The following is a 17,984-nucleotide window of genomic DNA, read 5'->3' on the forward strand; positions in this document are numbered from 1 at the left end:
AAAGTAAGATAGGTAAGATATCAAACTAAATAAAGTAGTTGATTTCTTTCTTCCGCGAATCGCTTGTGTTTGCATCACAAACTAACAAAACCGAAAGTGAAAGTCGACACTCGTGGTAAAGCTGTACGGCGGGCTGTGAAGTTGTCCGCGCTCTTTTGAAATGATACAGATTTTTCCATGAGTGCCGGCGAGCACGCTTCTCTTGTATTGGATACCCACGTTTTCGTCTCGAGCTCATGGGGCCGTCTCGGTACTTCATAACGACACCTATATTTTACGTCAATTCAGGTGCGGCGGAGCGCGGCTAATGCACTTTTCCGTTTCACAGACGCTCAACATTTGTTGCAAGATCGACAGCATTCACTGCCAGTTTTGCATAGGTCACATCGGTTTTCTTTTCTCTATTTAGGACCTCATATTGGTCACCATCACACAGTCGTCTTGGCAGACGCCCTTCACAGGCTGCACAGGTTGTTGAATCCTAGACAAGAAACAATATTCTCAACTGGGACGGACGAGCATGGTCTAAAGGTAAGTGTAACGTGCAGAGAAGTCAAGGACCGAAACTAAAGGACCGTCGCGAAAATGTTTAAATCGCATGTTCGTGACAACATTGGCAAGCTTTCTGTGCTTGTATTTGTCGCCACTTCTTAAATCTCCTTTTTTGATCGGCTTTATTTTAAAGATCCAGCAAGCGGCGTCAAGGGCAAAGCAAGATGAAGTGACATTCTGCAATGGAATTTCAAAGCAGTTCAAGGTACACACGTTGTGGCACGACCTTTTTATTCGAAGACCTTCTTTCGTGCTGCTTCACATGTCGTACCAATTTACAGGACCTGTTTGACAACACGGGCATCACATATACGGACTACGTTCGCACAACAGAGGACCGACACAAAAAGTGTGTCGAACACTTTTGGGTATGCGAAACGAAATCATCAGAAAGCGTAGTGCAAGATATGTTGCAGACGAATAGGTGACCTAAAGGCATGTTTTTACATTTTGCAGAAAACGCTGCGGGAAAAGGGGTGGATATACACGGGAGTATACAAAGGCTGGTATTCGACACAAGATGAACTCTTCCTGTCCGAATCAGAGGTGACGGAAGTAAAAGGTGCCGACGGCACTGCGCAGAAGGTGAGAAGCAGCTCTCGCTTTCGAAAATGACCTTGGCTGGACATTTTGAGTGCCAGGTGTTGACCTCGTGTCTTGTAGACTAGTTGAATGCGCAGGGTGCTGCGGGTGTCTGCAATATGTAAAGGTGCTGGGCTGATAACAGCTTCCTGCCTGTGGCAACGTAGTATGATCGTGTGATATGATGAGTTAAACGTTTAATAAACCGTTGGAGCCATGGTGTTTGTCTCTGCTTACAAGGTAATGCTAATGTAGAGCATCCATGCTGCTCAGCAGTGGCTGGCACAGCAGATGATCTGCATACTGTAAAACTTCAATGTAGTTCCATGCCGCCACTGTTGTCTCATAGAAGTCTCATATCCATGTAGTATGACTCGGTGGGATGGATTATGTGCGCACAACTCAATTGTACAAGTTCTCTTGTGTTGAATGAAATGTGTGCAAGAAATAAGTGTATTGTGCCTCTAGGGTATGTGCTCTCCCACTGTATGTGCCTTCATGTATCTCCAAGAAGCATTGTACTTGTGCAGCAAAGTTTGTCTTGTGTAGGTGTGAATAAAATCATTAAGCTAAATACACAATGCAATTTACTTCTAATGATAAAGCACATAAAGATGCATCAATAATTACGGTCAGCCAACTTAGAATTACCATATTTTTCTTGCTTTAGTCTACAGGCTATACAAGCTTAAAAGTTGAAATTTCACAAGGTGCAGACTGTTTAAGACTTTATTTCTATGGATTGCTGGTGCACTTGAAGGAAGTGAGGCCTGTCTGCACTAGCAAATTTTTCCTGGGCTAAATCACATAGCCAAGTTAACTCCGCAATGATTGTCACGGTGCCCTAGCAATATTTCCAGCTCATACTGGCAGCTCGTGATATGCAAGCACATGTGCAGTACCTTGTTGCAAGATGCACGACACATATATATGCAGCTGCATATATGCATAAAACACAAGAACAGTTGTGATGGCACCAAAAAGACGAAGAGCCTTGACAGCATTGTTCTAGCTCAGTGAAGTCTAGCGTGGACAAGAACTAAATATTCTGAAGGCAGTGAAGACATTGAGGAGCCAATCATGAAGTCCGACATGTTTGACTTGTTCCCCTGTTCTGGCAGCCCTGATGAGAGTGATTTGGACAACTTTTAGAAGTGATTCCTATGTGCAGTCTAGTAGAGGACCTGTAGGCATTTACTGGTAGACAATAAAAATTTTGCTTACCTTCTGTTTACCGGATGCAGACAAACTAAGAGACCCAGTTTCAGTCGAGGTTTGTCCCTGTAAACTATATAGTGGGCGTGGAGTTTGGAAGAAAAGCTTTTTGCTTTTTGCTTGGACTATCGGGTGCGTCTGAAAAATATGTTATGCAAAAATAAACTATGCACAATGATCACATTATTGTAATTAATTGAATAGATATTTGAGAGTCTTTCTCAGAGAAAGCTACTTTATTTCTTTAATGAATGGGCATAGAATAAACTGACGCAGTGAAATACTGCCAAGGGACTGGTGACAGTATGAGTTTGAGTCCTTGTAGATGTGAGTGGATGCTGTAATTTAGTGTTTTATGTGCTTCCAAGGACTTGCTAGCATGTGTGCAATACCTGCATACTGCACAATGCTCTTTTCAGGCTCTGCCACCTACTGTGGCATGGTGCACAAATCGCAGGCTTTCATCAGCATGTGCCACTCAGAAAACCAGAAGGCACAAGTTTGTACAGTGGCTTAAATGCTACAATTGATGGTTCATTGTCTTCGTGCCTTGCCTTCCAGTGAGTGGCTTCTGCGGTGCTAGATTATAGGTTTGCACACAGGACACATAACTGAGCTGACTTACTTTTTTTTTGCTCTGGACCTTGTCAAGATACAGAGCACAAACAGAGCTTGCCTTAGATAATCAACAGGTGTTTATGGGAGCTTGTTACAACATTTGTCTTGACTTAATAAATGCTGGACAGATTGATTAAATTTGTTGTGTTATCAGTTGACTGTGTTGTATGTATATGTCAGTATGTTGCCTGAAGCTGCAACCTATGTTAATATGCCGTATATGCCAATGCTGTGTAGCCTAACGCAGTGTTCATCACCTTAGATCAGCGTTGAATCTGGGCACCCAGTAGAATGGATGGAAGAGAAGAACTATTTGTTTCGTTTGTCCCAGTCCCAAGGGGACTTGCTGCACTGGTTGAAGTCTTCAGGTAAATAAAAGCTTTTCATTCCTTTTGCCAAAATGTGCTCTCATGCAGCCATTCCCCCCCATCCCCCCCACCCCTAATTTTTCAGAAGGTTTAGTGAAGCCTGCAAAGTTTCAAAAACTTCTTATGCACTGGATTGATGCTGGCCTTCAAGACCTATCTGTATCCAGACAGAGCACACGAGTTCACTGGGGCATTCGCGTGCCCGAGGACAGTTCACAAACAGTAAGTTAAGTTGCTTCTTGCTGTAGCACTGCTGTAATAAATAGAAAGAAGCCATTACATTTCATCAAAAGTATGTGTGTTATAGTAGTGTAGTTTCTGCCTCTCTTTTCCTCTGTGCATTGTAAGGCATTGTTACCCTCTTAAGCACTTGGATTGATGTCGAGATGGTGCTGTCGTTTGGATAATCAATATGCTGAGTGATAAGCTCCATGTTTGATATAAATCAGGTGCTTTCTCATATTTAACCTCATTTATATATTTTCTACTTGTTATAAAGCATTCTGTTTCTGTGACAGTATGCAGACGATCATTTCATGTTAGACTGTTCATGTTCGATACTGTTTTGAGCCATGTCTGTACATATCGGCAGCTTTCTCCAGTAAAATGACAACCTTGTGCTACCGAACATGATGTGTGCATGATAGAAGATGGTGTAATAGCACAGTGATATTTTTGTGTGTGGCCAATATGAGAGATGGCAAGTGTTGTAAGTTGTTCTTTTCCTACTTAAGTGGCCTTCTTTTGTAGTTTTGCATTAGCAGCCATGTAGTTCGTATAAAACTTAATTTGTGCCTCCAGTGGGTAAAGGTCTTGAAATTTGAAATGTCTATGTGACTTGTTCGTGTAGTCTAGAAGCGTGATTATGCCTTGGCAATTACACATATGCTTGAGCTTTAGTAAAACTTTGTGCAGTAGCACTCACATTCAGTTTTGTAAGTTTCTGCAAAGCAGCACCTGTGGTGCTCTTTGTCCCTATCCATAGCATATGCATTCCCTGCAGCAGGCAACAGGGAAATACCATTAAAAAAAAAAAATCATGGATAAGCTGGTTTCCCCCTTTTGAATATTGCTGTTTTTAGCACTCCACCACAAATGTTGCTGCTACATACAATTAATTGTAGGAGGTGCCTGTAGAGAGGCATTGCCACATAAATCTCCACCAACCACATTCTATGATTCATTATGTCAGGTCGCCCAGACTGCTCAAGTGAGCTGAGAATGTGGGAAATCACATAGTAAGAGGTTGCACAAACTGGCTTTCCTGAAATTTTGCCTTGCTGTAGCCATCTTTTAGCATTGCTGTAAACAGTCTAAACAGCACAAGAAAAACAAAAGGACAGAGACACAAAAAAGATGACACTGGCAATGAGTCTCAGTTGGGTTTAACTCACTGCAAACATGCATATGCCAGAATACATCTTACATATGTGTTTTGCATGGGGAAAAAAAGTAGAAAAAGTAGGAAGGACTTATCCGATGATCCACTGCGGCAACGAAGTGGCTGTGGTGTTTTGCTGCTACTCACGAAATTGTAGGTTTGATTCCCGGCTGCCACAGCCACATTTTTCTGGGAGCAGAAGGCAAAAATGCTCGTGAAGTAAGAGTCCGATGTGTACTGAATAACTACACTTCGTTAAATATAATACAGATCACTCCACTATGACATCACTCACCATCCCTCTGCTGATTTGCGATGTTCAATCCCATGAATGAATGAAACAATCATATTGAGTAGAATCTGCCTTCTGTTTGTTGCTGTAGTGAGTGTACAAAGAATTTGGAACCATTCATACTTGATGTAATATTTCTTTTGGCATTCTACAATTCAAGTTGAAATTTGATTATGCATTTGTGTACTGTCAGCCTTTACTGTTGTATGTTGTCATGGTGCTTGCAGAGGAGGACTATTACATTTTATACTCAATAACTGAAATTGAAATAAATGAAAATCTCATTTTATTTTCAGATTTACGTGTGGCTGGATGCGCTAGTCAACTACCTCACAATTAGTGGTTATCCGGACAAAAATCACATGTGGCCTCCAGACTGCCATGTTATAGGAAAAGATATTCTCAAGTATGCATGGCTGTTTTTTATGCTTTGTAGCTGTGATAAAAATCACAGACAATTTACTGTGTCTATGATGTTGTTCTTAAACATTTAACCTTCTCCTTGCTATAGAATTGTTAAAAAAGTCAATATCTGTTGGTGCAGGCACTAGTAATAAGTTCTGTTGTAGGGGTGTGCTAATATTCGAAAAGTTCTAATATTACAGCATATTATATTTTTATTCGTATTTGATTCATAAACTTACTATGTGAAAGCTTTCGTATGTTCGGTTGGATACGAATCTTAGAATCAAAGAGAGTGTGTTGCTGGCTGTGCGGGAGCAAACACAATTCTTATCATTTCTTTCTATCTAGTCTAAGAATATTGGGGCAATTTTGTGCCAAATTTTCCCCGCAGGGGCATCTGCGTCTACAGGCGCTCAGTGTGTTGCGCCACCACGTACCCAAGCACACGAGGGCTGGACTTTCCCACGTGTGCTTGTGCGTGGCTTAGCAGTGTCTGGGGAAAGTGGGATCCTAGGGGTTGAGCCAATGCTGGGTGTTTGGACCTTTCAAGCCCCCTGGCGGAGGCAACACACCTCTTCGGTCTCTGCTTCACATAGACGGCACCTGTAGATTGACCCGCCTGGCGAAAATTGGCCGTCGCCTTTTCCTGTCCTCGTCTTCAATCTTCGTCTTTATCTCAATTTTAATATTGCCTGTCCTCTCCACTTCCTCTCACTTCAAACTTTCCAGGCGGCAAGGGTTAACTTTGTGTAGGTAGCCAACCTTGGGTTTACTGCATTTAGTTATAGCAATGGCGTACAGCTGACGTTTGCAGGATCTGTCTTTCCAGGTCTTGCAGCATCCCCTCGTTGGGCTCCACAGTGGGTGGCTGCGGTTGCTGCCGAACAATTTGCCTTTACATATGGAAAGCTCATTCCTCCCACTCCCTGATTGCCCTCAGAGGCGAGGGTACACCGAAGAAGTTTTCAAGTTTTTTGGCTGAAACATTGACAGTTTTCCACGATTTCATGTAATACATTCAGAGAAAAAAGAAAAGGCAGCGAGAATGATCTCGCCTTTTCTGGTTTCAAAGCCACTTACTGAAGGTTTTGGTCCAGGTTATAAAGTCTCCAAGTTGGCAAGCAACGATCTCCTTTTAAAACTCCGCGAAAAGAAACACAAAAAACTCTATAATCTAGAGTCATTCGGGAATCTCCCAGTGACGGTCGCACTGCACCGCACAATGATTACCACCCACAGAGTCATTTCCAATGCTGATCTCATGGAGCTGACTGAAGCACCATGAGTTCAAAATGTGATCAATGTCAAGAGAATTAAGATGAGGCACAATGGCAAGGAGATCGAAACAAAGCATCAAGTATGCTAACCGAGACAATTGAGGCTGGGTACATGAAGATCTGGATCAGACTGTACAATCCCTAATCCCTTCTGATGCTTTAATTGCCAAAACAGTTGAACTGCTGAGGCTGCCAGACTTGTGCTAAATGTAGTGCCCAAGAACACCCACCTGACAATTGCGAGAATACTCCACACTGCGTGAATTGTGATGGAGAGCACGCCGCATACTTGTGGTCCCGCCAATCTTGGAAAAAGGTAAAAGAAACAGTAACTATCAAAGTCAAGGAAATCATATTGTTCAAAGAGGCACGCAGGCGGGTATCCTACCTGCCAAAGAATAGCTTTGTCGAAGTGGCGCATCAGGGGGCAGTGCCACAACGGCCTCCGGTGGCTGTCCGACCCACACATAGTGAGTCGGCAGTGATGCCATCCGCCGCCCCGGAAACTACGGCTAGTGCTGCTCCGCCGCCCCGGCAGAAGAGGCCATCTACCTCTGGAATGGTGGCCTCAAAAGTTTAGTCTACCGAGACGACACCTTCACTCAAATGCAGCACTCGCAAGAGTGTATGTCCAGTGCCTCACAAGAGGCGATGGACACAACAACCAGCCAGACTGCGCACCCAGCGCCTAAGGAGCGGCGAAATTCTTGCGATGGCTCCAAAAAAGAAAAACACCGCATCACGGCTCCCGGAAAGCGCTTTGTGAGCTAACTCGTCTTAAACACACAGCACCAAAACCATGTTCAACATGGATACACAAATAGTACACTGTAATGTCAGAGGTCTCCTCCACAATCTCAATGACATTAAAGAACTTCTACATAAGTGTAGTCCAAAGATGCTATGTGTTCAAGAAACACACCTTAAACATACATACGCAAATTTTCTCCGACAGTACACTATTTTTCGTAATGACCGCGAGGACACTGTCATGTCGTCTGGGGGTGGGGCCATCATAGTTGACAAAGGTGTTGCCTGCCGGGGATGAAAACTCCGTACGCCCCTAGAGGCAGTTGCCGTCTGAGCGGTGTGGTTTAACAAGCTAGTCACTATCAGCTCTATATATATTCCTCCGAATTTACCAACTTCAAAGAACCGAATTTCAAAATTATGTAGGTGAGCTTCCGGTGCCATACATAGTTGTCGGCGACTTAAATGCACATAACACTTTGTGGGGAGGCTCTCGTTGTGATGCAAGAGGTCGCCTAATTGAAAACTTTCTCTTTTCCTCAGGAGTATGTATACTTAATAAGAAAGAGCCAACGTACTACAGTGTGGCACATAACACATATTCATCCATATACTTAAAGTGTATATCGTGTACACTAATTCCATATCTGGAGTGCTCCGCTCTGAAGAACCCCTTCGGGAGCGACCACTTTCAAATTATGTTAAACCTAACAAAACAGGATGGGTGCTCGCCACATTTTCCTCAGTGGAATGTGGACACGGCCAACTGGAAACTGTTTCGAGAGTTGACGTATTTAGGCGGAGATGACATTGCTGGTTTTAATATAAAGGATGCTGTGGCATATCTGACAGGTTTTATTATTAATGCTGCAACTACATGTATCAAGCAAACTAACGGACTGGCAAATAAATGTCGCATCCCATGGTAAAATGATGGATGCTGGGAAGCACGAAAAAATCGAAATAATGCTTGGAGATTGCTTCGCAATTCTCCAACCGCCAAAAATCTTATTAATTTCACACAGGCCAAGTCACAAGGCAGGAGAACATGTTGGCGTGCAAAGAGAGAAAGTTGGGGTCAGTACATCTCCAATATAAATTTGTACACTGATGAAACAAGAGTATAGAATTGGGTAAATAAGTTAATAGGTTGAGAATCACATCCCCTACCCTTAGTAAGTATCCAAAATGATAGCCTGGAAAATCAGGCAGATTGTCTAGGCGAACACTTTCAATATGTCTGGAGTGCATTGTACTATACAGAAACATTTCTAAGACTCAAAGAACATGAAGAGCAGCATACCCTAAACCGCATAAGTTCATAGAGTGACGCTTAGAATTGCCCATTTACTTTGGCTGAACTTAAGGCGTCTCACGCTTGTTGCAACAACTCAGTGCCAGGTGGCGATCATACCATGTATGAAAGAATTAGGTACCTACACCCTGAAACACTGAAAACGCTCCTATCTCTTTTCAATGCCATGTGGGCGGAGGGGTATATTCCTTTGTCGTGCAAAGAAGCTATAGTCATCCCAGTACTTAAACAAGGGAAAGACCCTGCCTTAGCCAGCATCTACAGGCCAACAGCACTAACATGCTGTCTGCGCAAAGTTTTTGAAAAAATGGTAAACCGGCACTTAATCTGCTTCCTAGAAAGTAACAACAAACTATACCCCCTTCGGTGTGGTTTCAGAGAGGGGGGAAGGCCGACAATAGACCACCTTGTCTGCATTGAGGCAAACATCAGAGATGTGTTTATTCATAAGCAGTTTTTATTTTCAGTATTTATGGACCTAGGGAAAGCGTACAATACGACGTGGTGATTCAGGATCCTCCGCGATCTTTCCGCGATGGGAGTCCATGGGAACATGTTAAACACAATTGAAAGCTATCTGTCTAACCGCACTTTTCATGTAAAAGTATTCAGTGCTTTATCTAAACCATTTACCCAAGAAACTGCTTTCAAGGGGGCATGCTTACCTGGTTGCACACTCTTTATTGTAAAAATGAACAGCCTGCATACAGTCGTTCCACGTGTTATGTTTTGTTCTATGTATGTCAGTGATGTGCAAGTAAGTTTAAAATCATGCAATATTGCTATCTGCGAATGACAAGTGCAGCTTGGAATAAAGAAATTGTTTAAATGGGTGGATTAGAATGGCTTCAAAATAAACACCCAAAAAGTACCTGCATACCTTTCTCAAATAAGAGAGGGGTAGCACCACTGCCTAGTATTACGATCAAGGGAGACCAACTCTCTGTGAGCAACCAATGTAAATTCCTGGGAATCACTTTGGACTCTAATAAGTTCACATTTATTTCCAATATTCAAAATGTGAGAATGAAATGCCTGAACTTTCTAAAGCTTCTGGCATGTACAGTATGGGGTAGTGATCAAAAGTGCCTTGTGAACTTGTGTAACAGTCTTGTCCGCTCCCGCCTTGATTACGGAGCTATAATTTATAATTATGCAACACCAAGTGCATTAAAAATCCTAGACCCTGTTCACCATCTGAGTATCCGTCTCGCCACCGGTGCTTTCAGGACAAGTCCAATTGAGAGCCTCAACGTAGTCAAATCAGTGGTCACTTCATCTGCAGCGGTCATACAGTGGTTTTACATATTTTCTGAGAGTACAAGCCAACATTGAACATCCTTCTTATTGAACCATAAACGATATGGCCACTGCTATGCTCTTCCGTAACCGACCTTTAGTGAGGAAGCCGTTCACTTTGTTTGTGAGGAACCTCATTAAGAAAATGGGTGTTACAGTTCTTGAACATTGTCCTATGACTCAAGTGAAACTGTTACCGCCATGACAGTGGCAGCTGTGATACATCGTTTGTAGAGGTCATGAAACATGCACCAGAGGCATATATTAAAATGCATTTCATAGAACTCCACTTTAAGTACTCTTGCACTGAATTTTACACAGACGCTTACGAGTCACATGCAGGGATGCCTTATGCAGCCATCAGCCCATCGTTCTCAGAATCCGGCACACTGCACCCGTAAATAAATATATTTATGGCTGAGGCCCATGCACTATTGTCGGCAGTGAAGCATATAAGGAAATCAAAACTTCAAAAAACAGTTACATTTACAGACGCCCTAAGCGTCGTAAAAGCCATACTTATTGAGCTCTATTGCATTCTATGTAGAGTGTACATATCTAACCAGCATGTCACTATATGCTGGGTACCTGACCATAGAGGAATCGAGGGTAATGTGCTAGCAGGCCAAATGGCCACATCAATTGCATCCCAAGCTACTCCTACCGCTGCAGTCCCTGCCACAGATCTGAAGCCTTTCTTATGAAGGAAACTGCGAAACCACTGGCAACGCTTGTGGGACGTGGAAACAAATAATAAACTGCATGTGATAAAGCCACAGTTAGGTTTCTGGCCCTCGGCAACAAAGTCACGCCGAACAGATGTCCTATTCTGTCGTCTCAGAATAGGACACACATTTGGCACCCATAATTTTATACTAACTGGAAATCAACCTCCAACCTGTGGTAGATGCGTGGAGAGGCTGACCATCCTCCATGACCTCCTGGAGTGTCAGGAGGCCGAATCTGAGAGAAAAAGACATTTTTACCTAGCATACCAGCAGTGCATCCCTCTTCATCCTGTCCTGTAATGTTTCTCAGTCCAGAACCGTTTTTTGATACCAACACAGTCCTAGGTTTCCTGAAAGGCGTCTTGCATGCTATTAGTCCCATACATTCGTAGCGCTTCGTCTCTTCAGAGGATTCCGCTGCAATAGCAGTATTGTGTAGCACATGCCTCCAGGCCCTTGTGTTTCAAGGGCTCTGATGGCGCAGTAGTGCTGTGGCCAATGTTTACATCTGACATGTTTTGTATATCATATCATTTTTTTTGCAGTGCACTTTGAGGATCATAGTACATGTCATTAGTCATTGCCATAATATTACTACACGTAGATTTTACACACTTTACAGCGGCTATTTTTAGGCCCCTTTACAGTCATGTCACATCAGCTTCACGGAACTCATCACTCCACTGCGAAGTAACTAACAGTGGAATGGCAATTTTTGGCCATACCTAGCTCTTGCGCCACTAAAAACCAAACATTCATTCATTCATTGTGCTAAATTTTGCGATTTCGTGCTGCTAGCGAAACTTTGCCTGTAAAGCACACTTAGCCGCTAAAGGTCTAAATTTATGAGAAAGTCAGCCTCTCAATAGCAAGGGGCGTGGGTCTGCGGACAGAGAGGGTGCACTTTTTTTTTGCAGCAACACCCCAAATTCTGAGCTTGTTGCTTGACAGAAAGTGCGATGAGTGACGACTGGCACAGGGTCAAATGCCTCCGATTTTATGGGCATTTGATGCTGTGTAAATAAGGCACAAGCTGGCGAGGACAGCTAGTGGGAAACACAGACTAAATTTTTCAAGTTAACATACGCCTAATGCACAATGTTTTCGTATAATAGCTTTCTAGTCTAGTTCTTTAATATTGACAATGTAATTGCAGTATTCCAAAATAATAATTTAACCCAACTTATTAATAAATGCATGTGCTTATCATTATTCGATTTGATTTTCGAAGCTAAGTATTCGTACTTGATTCGTATTCGAAAATTTTGGTATTCGAACACCCCTACTGTTTAGTTATCACACAGTTCAGACAGCTTAATCCATTTATTTGATTCCAGCACCTTGAAATTCTCCTTAATTTTTCTGAAGTTTAAAAATACATTGACTTTCTTTGCAGATCTGTAACATTTGTGGATGTACCGCTTTGGTGGCAAGCTATTTCACTCATTCGCTCTCAATACGTTTGATGGCTCTAGATACTAAGGACTTTCTGTTTGGTTGATTTTCACTTGACAGAGTTCATGTCTGAATAGGGGCATGCATATTCTAGCAAGGAGCTGTGTAAAAGAAAAATGGGAAGTATAGTGAAGTGGCCTTTTACTATAACCATAACACTATAGGGATGGGGTAACAGCCGACAATGCTAAACATGTGTAATAGTAGGCCTCTCTGTCTGATTTTGCTGAAGATTCTGCTCCCATGTATTAAAAAAGAAAAAAAAATGAAATGGTTACGTGGCGACATGTAAGAGCTTTGGGCTCATGATTGTGAGGTCATGAGTTCAAATTGCATCTTTGGCAATTTTTGTTAGTTTGTTTGAGATGTTGCCGCATTATTGCTTTCACCGTTTGACTTCTGCAGTACTTGTTATTTTCTCCTATACTTCACCACCACACCTGTCAAGAAGGGCTCCTGCCAAGGCTTGTGAACCGACCCGTTACATAGGCCAGGAAGATGGGGGTGGGGGCCTATTTTCTTTGGCATATGCCGCTTTAGTGGCGGCAGACCAATGAATAATGATGCATTGTTACATTGTTACTGTGTGCCACAGTGAGACAGGCGAACCACTGAGTAGGGATACTGTGTGTGTGCACGTAACATACAATGGAATAAAAAGGGTCCCCCTCACTTTTTTAGCAACTACACAGTGCAGGGGGTCGTAATGGGGCCCCGTCACTGTAGTGAGTGCCAAGTAAATAACACTTTAGCTCTATGTGTAGCGTTGTGATTATTACTTGTTTGATGGAATACAACTCTGGATTTTTTTTTTTAAAGCTTTCCTCAAGCTTAACATTTACCTCTTGTAAACCAAAGTTGATGTGGTTGTATAGGTTGTGCTTACCACAAAGCAACAAGATTAACGGTAGCCTGTGATGTGCAGAAACTTAAAGCTGTTTTCACTAACAAAAGAAATCTGTTCTTTTCTTCCTTAAACACAGTCTTAAACATAAGCTTATTTAGTAAACTCCGACAGAAGTACTCGTACAACAGCTGTCTTGTTTTGACCAGGTTTCATGGCATTTACTGGCCTGCCTTTCTAATGGCAGCCGGGCTGGAGCCTCCCCGTAGCATTTTGTGTCATTCACACTGGACTGTGAATGATGAGAAGGTGAATATGTTGGTACTTCTCTCTCCCTTGTTTCTTTGTTCATGCGTGATTGGGCTTGTAGGTAAAATTGTGCGTATACTCTGTGCTTCTCAGATGTCAAAAAGCAAAGGGAACATTGTTTGTCCTTACAAGAAAGTCGACAAGTATACAGCCGATGGGATCCGCTACTTTTTGCTCAAGGAGGGCGTACCACATTCTGACGGCAGTAAGTTCACAATTAATTTTTGCTGGATCCTGAGAAATATAGTATAGTGTCTGCAAAGAACATAGTTTCCAAGGCCCTGTCAGTTTGTAAATGCACAAGCCCTACGGTGAAGCAGATTACAAGTACAGCTTATGATATACTGCTGGATTTTTTTTTTCTATTTTCACGTGTTATAGGAAGATTGAATCTTATGAGAATAGGAGAATGTATACTAGTTTTGGTACTTTTGGTATTATGTAACTAAAGCCAGTCTTGTGCATGGCTTTATACCTGGCGCAGGCACATGCAATAAAAACATGCCTTATTGCTCTGTAGTACATCCGGTTCTTTGTGGCCACTTTATGAATGGTAATAGTTCTGCACTAGCTTTACATGAGTGATTTTATCCTATCACAAAGCAAATCACTGCATAAAGTATTGTGCCTGCATTTGCATGATAATGAAATAGGCGTACTAAAACAGTGCAATACTTCTGCCTTGGCTATCTTGAAGCAATGTTTTGATGCACTTTTAAATTATTTGTTCTGTTTATTGAGATTGAGGTAGAGATTTGTAGGAATATAAGTTTGTTGAAACTTTATTAATTCCCTCTGCAGGATGTGTTTACAAAATTTCTGGTCTATAGCTTCCAACCGTAGGAAACAATTCCTTCATTGTGAGAAACACTTTCCTGCGCGTTTCTACTCCTACAATATAATGGGTTCAGTGTGAATGTGCAAGCAGTGAGTTTCACATTTCGCGAGTTAGAGGCTCGACTAGTGTGAGTCAGAGTTGAGTTGGATCACTTTTATTCTCAATTTTTGTATAGATTTTAACAACACGAAAGTACAGCGCCTGCTGAATGCTGAGCTGGCCGACACTTTAGGGAACCTCCTCAGCAGGTGTACAGCGCCCCTCGTGAACAAGCATCAGATATTTCCAGCATACGATGCGGAGTCCTTTGAAAGTTATGCTGAGGGGCAGAAAATCCTCAATCAGCTCCATGACCTTGCAGGTAACCTATTTGACTGCTTTAAATATAGTAGTTTAGTTTAGACCCTGGGCAAGGGTTTCCTTCACTGTTGCGAATGTTGCTGTCAACATGCATGCAGTAAGGGAGCAGGCTGTGTATATTTTGTGTTGTAGTTGTAGTTTATGGTGTTAAAGCTGTGGCTTGGGTGTGTGGTTACAGCTAGAAAAGAACTGCAGCAAGAGGGGGGATCCAATTTATGATGCCAAAGTGGGCACATTCTCTTGGTTCTATCCTGTACATGCATAAATACAGGTCACAGAAAGTCTAATCAAAGAAAGCGAAGAAACAGATACTAAAATGGAGTACTAGAACAACCGGTTTAGCACAATATTTTTCATGAATTGAAAAAAAATTTTGGCTAATGTATTTCTGCTCTTGCTAAAGGCTGACTAGTCCATTGGTCGCTCCATTTCATTCTTGATTGTTTTTTGGTTATTTACTTTTCTTTACTGCAGGCCTTCATTTTATGCCTTGGACAGGAGTGGGAACAGAAGTGCGTACATTGCAATGAGACAAGCATATTTTAAGCAAAACAGTAAACATACGAGTAGAAAACAGTTATTGCTTGTCTTTTTTTTTCATGACGAGGGTTCTTCGGAAATGTGCGAAGTGGAAAAGCTGATGTATTGGTGAAAGTAACACAACCCCTTATAAAAATAGTGCTAAAGAAGCACTTTTTTTTTTTATTGAGGGGGTTGTGCAGTTGAAAAAGAATTCATTGTATTCTAGGGACGGAAACTAGCATAAATACCTTTCTGGTGCACTCGTTCTGTCAAGTGAGTCAACCAGGAGGCTAGTAGGTGGTAGAGTGAGGACAAATTAATAGAAAACTCTGGGTACTGAAAGGAGGTGCTGCCAGTTTTGGTCTCAAACTGGACACATTTAGCTTTATGTGCAAAGTTTTCTTTCTGAGGAACTTGTATATAAGTTCCATTTCTGGTCACTTGGTCAATACTCTGGTCAATTGTATACAAGTTTCCGTTTTAGGTTTATGCTGCTTTCAGGTGGTTCTCAACTTTTCCTTCCATATATTCTTTTAAATACCTCCTACTGCCTCATTCGCAGCCCATTGGTCATTGTGTGTTTGTGCCATTTATCATAACTACGACAACAAATGATTTGTTAAAACAAAAGGCCATGTAAATGGTGAACCACGAGTTAGGAGTGTACGTGTCCATGTGAAAGAATGCTGGAGCTCGTCATATTACACTGAGTGAAGTGTATGTAGAAGGTACTTTGCTGTGCTCGTGACTCACTGACCAGGCACACGGGGAATGGAAAATACACGTATCCATTGCTCCACAAAAGCAAATGTACAGAACTGTTACCCAGAGAACCATGGAATGTCCTGCAAACTTGAAATTATGCCTTTTACACTCAAAATGATGTTTTAACTGGGAAACTCGCATCTGAGCACATATATATGATGCCTCTGCACCACACTGAAATCTAGTCGGAACTACAGCTGATCGCAGGTGTTGCAAGCGTGGCCGAAATCTGCCTTCCAACATAGAGGAACGCTCTCCCCAGGGTGTTAAATTATATCAATTACTTAAACCATAACATTTTTGTGTGATGAAACATAACGTATGTATCAGTGTACCACACTGTAAACTATAATTTGTGGAGAACTATAAAATGAATTCAGGGTTTACTGATATAATACTATAAGAGTGTTTGTGCCTTCATAACCGATACCTTGCCATGTTGTTCCATGTAGGTGCTTATGTAGGTGCAGTACTCATATTTTAGTTGTGATTGCTGTGGCTGTGTCTTCTTGTTTTGCTCTGTCTTCCCTGAGGTGGAGAAGTATAAGCCAGCTTGAATGTCATTTTGGTGCAACTTTTCTTGTTCATCCATTCTTGCCACGTGGTAGACAAGGTGAAGGACAAGTACCTGGAAGGCAATATATACCAGGGCATCGACGAGGTGATGGCTGTGCTGCGGCAGACCAATGCGCTCGTCCAGGACGCCAAACCCTGGGAGCTGGCTAAAACTGACTCTGGCGAGATGCGACTGAATGCTGTTCTGCACGTCGCACTTGAGGTGCTTCGTGTGTCAGCCATCGTGCTGCAGCCGGTAATCCCTGTGCTTGCGGCCAGGATCCTTGACAAGTTGCAGGTAGTACATCTCTTGCTTTGTAGTGCTGCACTGGCCACAGCATATCAAACACTGATGTGCATAGGTTGACATACTCACTCATCGGCATGGATATGGGATCTCAAAGAGGTGCGATGTAATGCTAACGCATTTCTGTTGCATTTACTGCTAAGTTGTCACTGTCTTTGTTTCTAATCTGTTTCTTATCTGGCAATAACTGCTGCGTGGCAGCGTCCGAGCTAGTCACAAAGGGCGGATAGGTTGGCTAATGCAGTGGGTCATTTAAAAATATGGCTCTAGAATAGCGCCCTGCAGTAACTTGTGTAACATCATTTTGCTTTACTGTGCTTCTAACAGTGCATGCGGTACTTGCAAACATGCCAAATCGATTCCGCTTTCCCGGCACTTTGTCTGCTTTCCTCCCATTCACGTGTCCTCACACCACTGCTTATCAATGTTCAGACTTGATCTGTGTGCTATGCACTTAAATACATTCCTATCATCAGGCTTTCCATGCAGGCTTGTTTGTTTTTGTGCAGGTGCCTGCCGGAGAGCGATTCTGGACAGATGCCCAGTCGCCAGCTCTCAACCCAAGGCCACTGACTACAGACCGTACTCACGTATTCTCGAGGCTAAAGGTGCAGTCAGCAACCGCTTAGCACGATCATCACTAGGTTCTTTTCTTCGTGCCTTCTAAGGTCTAACACAGGCTTCTCGGTAATATATGGCTTACAATGAAATAAATACTAAGCCTGTTTCCGTGTTACACCAGCACGACTTGGTATTAATGGAGCTGGTGTACGCCATGTAATTAGGTAATATGATATATGCTGTGCAATAAAATGCCACACTATACAGTCACTGCTGTGCAAAGAACAAAATACAATGAAACAACTTACGATGCGTGTGTTCAAGTGGGTGAAGAAGTCAGGGCAGTGCCCTTTTATTCTCTTCAGCTGCCTCTCACATTCTGTTTCTACGTGTGTGACATTGTCATTATTGATTGAGGCATATGGACAAAGAAGGCACATTTTCATTGATGGAACTGTCTCAGCCACAGGTGCTGTTGTTATCTCGGCCTTGCAGGTCACAATCAAGTTCAAAGTGCCCCACATAATGGGAATGATCTCTACGGCAACAGAACCTGTTGCCTTACGCCCTGCTGTTAATTACATTGTGTGCAAGCACGACCTCAAAAATGGGTCGTCTTTTTGTGACTCCAAGGCAGTCCTTCTGAGTCTGCTGTTAGCCTTATAATGCAAGGCCCATGAATAACT

General features: G+C 42.5%; 1 protein-coding gene across 1 annotated transcript; it reads left to right on the plus strand.

The window, feature by feature from the left end:
• The first annotated feature begins 153 nt into the window (after positions 1-153).
• MetRS-m (Methionyl-tRNA synthetase, mitochondrial) lies at positions 154-17,568 on the plus strand. The gene is made up of 13 exons (XM_050187504.3): positions 154-288; positions 410-531; positions 686-757; positions 834-920; positions 1,009-1,137; positions 3,230-3,335; positions 3,421-3,557; positions 5,305-5,414; positions 13,291-13,390; positions 13,484-13,595; positions 14,404-14,589; positions 16,484-16,728; positions 17,247-17,568. Exons 1-13 carry the CDS (start codon positions 237-239, stop codon positions 17,364-17,366), a joined length of 1,578 nt encoding a protein of 525 aa, XP_050043461.1. The 5' UTR covers positions 154-236; the 3' UTR covers positions 17,367-17,568.
• The last annotated feature ends 416 nt before the right edge of the window (positions 17,569-17,984 follow it).

This window comes from Dermacentor andersoni, chromosome 2, assembly GCF_023375885.2.
Source record: "Dermacentor andersoni chromosome 2, qqDerAnde1_hic_scaffold, whole genome shotgun sequence".
Taxonomy (NCBI): Eukaryota; Metazoa; Arthropoda; class Arachnida; order Ixodida; family Ixodidae; genus Dermacentor; species Dermacentor andersoni.